The 4,138-nt window shown below is 39.4% G+C and overlaps 1 protein-coding gene across 1 annotated transcript; it reads left to right on the top strand.

Moving 5' to 3' along the window:
• The first annotated feature begins 1,351 nt into the window (after positions 1-1,351).
• On the top strand, positions 1,352-2,746 carry LOC134203027 (uncharacterized). The gene is made up of 5 exons (XM_062678012.1): positions 1,352-1,450; positions 1,504-1,827; positions 1,884-1,998; positions 2,136-2,257; positions 2,314-2,746. Exons 2-5 carry the CDS (start codon positions 1,603-1,605, stop codon positions 2,638-2,640), a joined length of 789 nt encoding a protein of 262 aa, XP_062533996.1. The 5' UTR covers positions 1,352-1,450; positions 1,504-1,602; the 3' UTR covers positions 2,641-2,746.
• Positions 2,747-4,138: the final 1,392 nt, after the last annotated feature.

Genomic DNA, 4,138 nt, shown 5'->3' on the forward strand with positions numbered 1-4,138 from the left:
GATCTGGAAATTGGTTCTGATTGCTCGTTTGACCTCAGAATTGCAAGTTGCAGTTGGTATGCTACAGAACAATTTCACAAAACATTGTATGATGATTAAATGAACTTTTATATAGGTTTCGGCCGATGCGATTCGATCAAAAAATCCAAAAATACACAAATCAGCCCCTAATAAATCAGCCGAAAACTATATAAAAGTTCATTTAATCATCAAGCAATGTTCTGTGAAATAGTTCTGTAGCATACCAACTGCCGTTTTTGCAATTCTGAGGTCAAACGAGCAATCAGAACCAGTTTCCAGATCGAATGAGTGACGGAGGTGTATTTTCCTATACATTTTGGCTGAAATCCCCATACAAACTTCAAATCAAATGCGCCAGCTTATGCAGAAAGCGATTGAGCTGAATTTTCAGTGATTGATTTTCTCACCAAAAGACACAATTCGGGGGGGTGCCACGTGGAATTCGACAACCTTTTTTTCTCCCCATACTAATCTGGGCCAGTCTAATGATTAGTCTATGAAATACAGTTAGCGAAAAGGCACTAGTTTTAAGAATATAATATAATATGTTTATATTGTTTACTTTGAATCAAACTACAGTCATGTATCTGTTTAAACCGAAATAGTATGCAAGCCATTGTTAATAAAATGTTAATAAAACATCCAAATGCTTCATTTCAATCAAAGAAACCACACTTTTACAAGAATCGTATCTAGTAGATCTTGGGATTGAGAAAGGACCTAGGCTACTGATACTACAAATCGCAGAGAAATTTAAGTCATTTAATGAAAAACAGAATGATACTGCGGCTGACCCGCCTATGCAGGTTTGTTTTATGTCTTTGAATCATTTCAGCTGCCAAATCCAACAGTTTTCTTGTTTTATTCACATCTCATAGGTTTCTCGTCGAATGTTTGAGGCTGACGAAAAGTTTCGGCATGATATTTTGCTCCCAATACTTGACCAAGGCAAAGTGCCCAATAAAATTGACCTTAAATTGATTACCAAAACTGCATGTCAGGCAATGGTTAAACAAATTTGGGAAGGTCATACACAGAAAAAAATAATGAAAAGTAAACGGAAATGCGGAAATTTACGCTATTCTTCGCTGAAATGATCCTCTTCTTAACAAGATTGCTTACAACTTGCATGCAATAAAGACGATTCACGTTAAATATTGTATACATTTAGGCTATATCCCGTGTGGAATTACGCTAATAATGACGTTCCATTTATGTGCATGATTGTTAGCGTAAATTTCAGTGGATTTTTCTATCTGTGTAGGTATAAAAAAAAACAAGCATAATACAATACATTTGTTCTAAACAACCTAATTAAATTTGCAGTTACCCATCTGCAGAGGCACAGCATATCCTTGCTAAGGATATAGTTGCACTTTTTCCGCAGCTGAGGTATGACGAGACGAAGCCGACTGGTGCACCAGATGAGGTATTGTTTTAAATACTTAGGTAGCTTAAAGATAAAGATCATTTTTCTTGTAGTGGATTTTTTTCTGGCCTCATGGAGGATCTGAACGAGGACCTCATAGCGGGCAGATTTATCACCACATCCGAAATGCCATCAAACGATTGCCTGATGGAATGCGAAAATTCAAACGCGCTAGAATGGATTCGCACACGGCTGTCGATTCGGCAATTGTGGCTCGCGCTCGTTCTTTGCGCTCAATGGAAGCAGCGGAAAAGTCATTTGTTTCTAAAGAAATGGAAGCATGCTTTCCACTCCATCAGATGTTCCTGTTCGAGAAAAAAACTATTGATGACTTTGCGGACATGTTTCCCTATTTAATCAAATTTCAAGGCATACTGGTAATTTATGTGAAATGTAAGGGGTTAAACTTATAAAGCACTATGAATTATTACAGATTCATCAAACTTTCTCTCGAATTGCTCCAGCATGTGATCCGAGGCCAGATTACAAAGGCGTACTGGCAAAATGTTTGCTGTACAATTCCCAACGGTATATCAACGTAGAGGATGGTAAACATGGCAATACTAGGCTGATTGTGTATCCTTCTGCCACTCAACATTTTTCGTCTTGATCTTGATTCACTTATATCTTCTTCTTATATCTTCTTTAAAATACTCTAATATGTACATCATACTTACATTCACAGAATATATCCGTGCACTGCTAAGGATCTATGATCAAATGCCAGTTCGGGGAGTCCAACGGAAACTCAATAGATTCCCGTCTACTGAAATGCATGCCGTGGAACATTTGGTTCGATGGATCAAGGTACAAATTGCCCTGCTATCATAAAATATATTTTATAAATGGTCACCTAATTACAGCCAACCACCAACGGATTCGATTCATATTTGGAATCGATGTCGGACGAGTCCCATCCACACATCGTGTGCATTGCAGAACCAATGAAGACAGGCCCACTGCATGTAGTTTTGAATAGAAACGTAACGGTTCCAGTAAAAACTTCAATCATCGCAATTGACATCCTCTTTCGGAGCTTCACAGTGTTCGGTGTCCCTGTCCCATCCGAACTTATAATGCTTATGGACTTTCTGGCCTTGGTCCTTTATAAAACGAAGAATCAGAGCAACAGGATTACTGTAAATAAGCTTGCGGCCCTGTTCAAAGAAGCGGCAAAGGCAGAGGATTAGAATTTAGATTTCTTCTGCAAATCCCTTCTATTTTTTCAATTTCATTCACAAACACAAACATTCACAAATTCATTCAACAACTTGATTCACAATATTAAATACGTATTCCGACAATGCAAATAAAATAAAAACAAATGCGTTTGTTGTTTTTTATATTCTATTTAACACTGTTATTGTCGATTAGTGAAAGAAGAAAAAAACTTTTGGCATGCCTGAAGGATTTTAAATTTGACATTTGAACTCATAATTATAAATATCCATTTTTAAACCGTCTAAGACGAATTAAGTACTGTCCATTTAATTCCACTAGTTAATTTTCGTTATCTTTGCAGATACGTATTTCGACCACAACTGTGTGGTCGTCTTCAGTGTCTTGTACTCGACTCGACTTGAGTTCACCTGAACCAGAGTGTATTTAATTAAGAGTGGCGACAAGTGCCGCATTTGACAGGCCTTCTGCTCGTTTGGAACGCGATTTTGTATGGGAATGACAGATAAATTTTGTTCCAATTCTGACAGTGTCGTCACTCTTAATTACATACACTCTGACCTGAACGAGCGTGATTGGCATGTAATGCATTATTCAGAGGCTGAAGAGCTGAGCAGAATAGATACGCTTGCATGCGTTTTAACAGTTGTACTAGATGAGAAAACTGTCAAAACGCATCTATTCTGCTCAGCTCTTTACAGTTTCACGAACTGTCAACTACTTTCTGTTACCATTTATATTACCATTTTGCGTTTTCTGCTGATGAAAAAATAATTACAAGTTGGTTAGATCTTACCAAGTATTAGCTCATCAGACGAGTGAAAGAGCGAAAAAGGTCATACTGCTTCCGCACGAACAAATGATGGAATCCGGAAACGTTTTTGACGCTCATGGAAAGCGCAAATTTTATCACCAACTCACCTTTAGGGGGATTGATCGTAAGGCTGAATACCTCCACAGAAGCGCCTCGACTTACTAATAGAATGTCTCGAAGACGCCATTACGCTAAATCACATAATAAAGGTACTATTAAATAAACGCGCTAAAAACACGACTTTAGCCGCTGTGCACTGCCAAGAGGAAGCCTCCTGAACGCTCGGGGACTCTCCTCCTGGCTTTAACAGCTCAACGCGTTTCGTTCCATCACCAACAAAGGGCTTCGCGTCCTGGTCGAGAACTAATCTGAGGGAAGAGAAGACCGGCGATGTCGAAGACTATCTTTTAGAAGTCGTGAAGCACACCCAGGACACCCAGTCAGCGGCATTATAACGACATCGTTGTCTCTTGGAATTTGTAGGGAGAGAGGAGTTGGCAGACCCCTAAATTTGAAATAGTTGCTCCCATAGAGATCGAAAGCAACCGTGCAATTTAACATGGGAAGGAGGGGCCGGCTGATGTTGGTCACGTTGATGGCGGTGGCCGAATGGCCATTAAAAATGGTGGGTGAACCGTCGTTCAGGGGAACTAGATCTGCCTCCTCGAAAGCTTCCCAGGTCGAGGGGTGGTCTT

Source organism: Armigeres subalbatus, unplaced genomic scaffold, assembly GCF_024139115.2.
Source record: "Armigeres subalbatus isolate Guangzhou_Male unplaced genomic scaffold, GZ_Asu_2 Contig1589, whole genome shotgun sequence".
Lineage (NCBI taxonomy): Eukaryota > Metazoa > Arthropoda > Insecta > Diptera > Culicidae > Armigeres > Armigeres subalbatus.

Excerpts from the sequence above, each read along its gene's own strand:
- LOC134203027 (XM_062678012.1), top strand. The coding sequence starts at position 1,603 with ATGCGAAAATTCAAACGCGCTAGAATGGATTCGCACACGGCTGTCGAT. Across the intron at positions 1,999-2,135 it reads GTATATCAACGTAGAGGATG|AATATATCCGTGCACTGCTA; the intron begins GTAAACATGGCA and ends TTACATTCACAG. Across the intron at positions 2,258-2,313 it reads ATTTGGTTCGATGGATCAAG|CCAACCACCAACGGATTCGA; the intron begins GTACAAATTGCC and ends ACCTAATTACAG.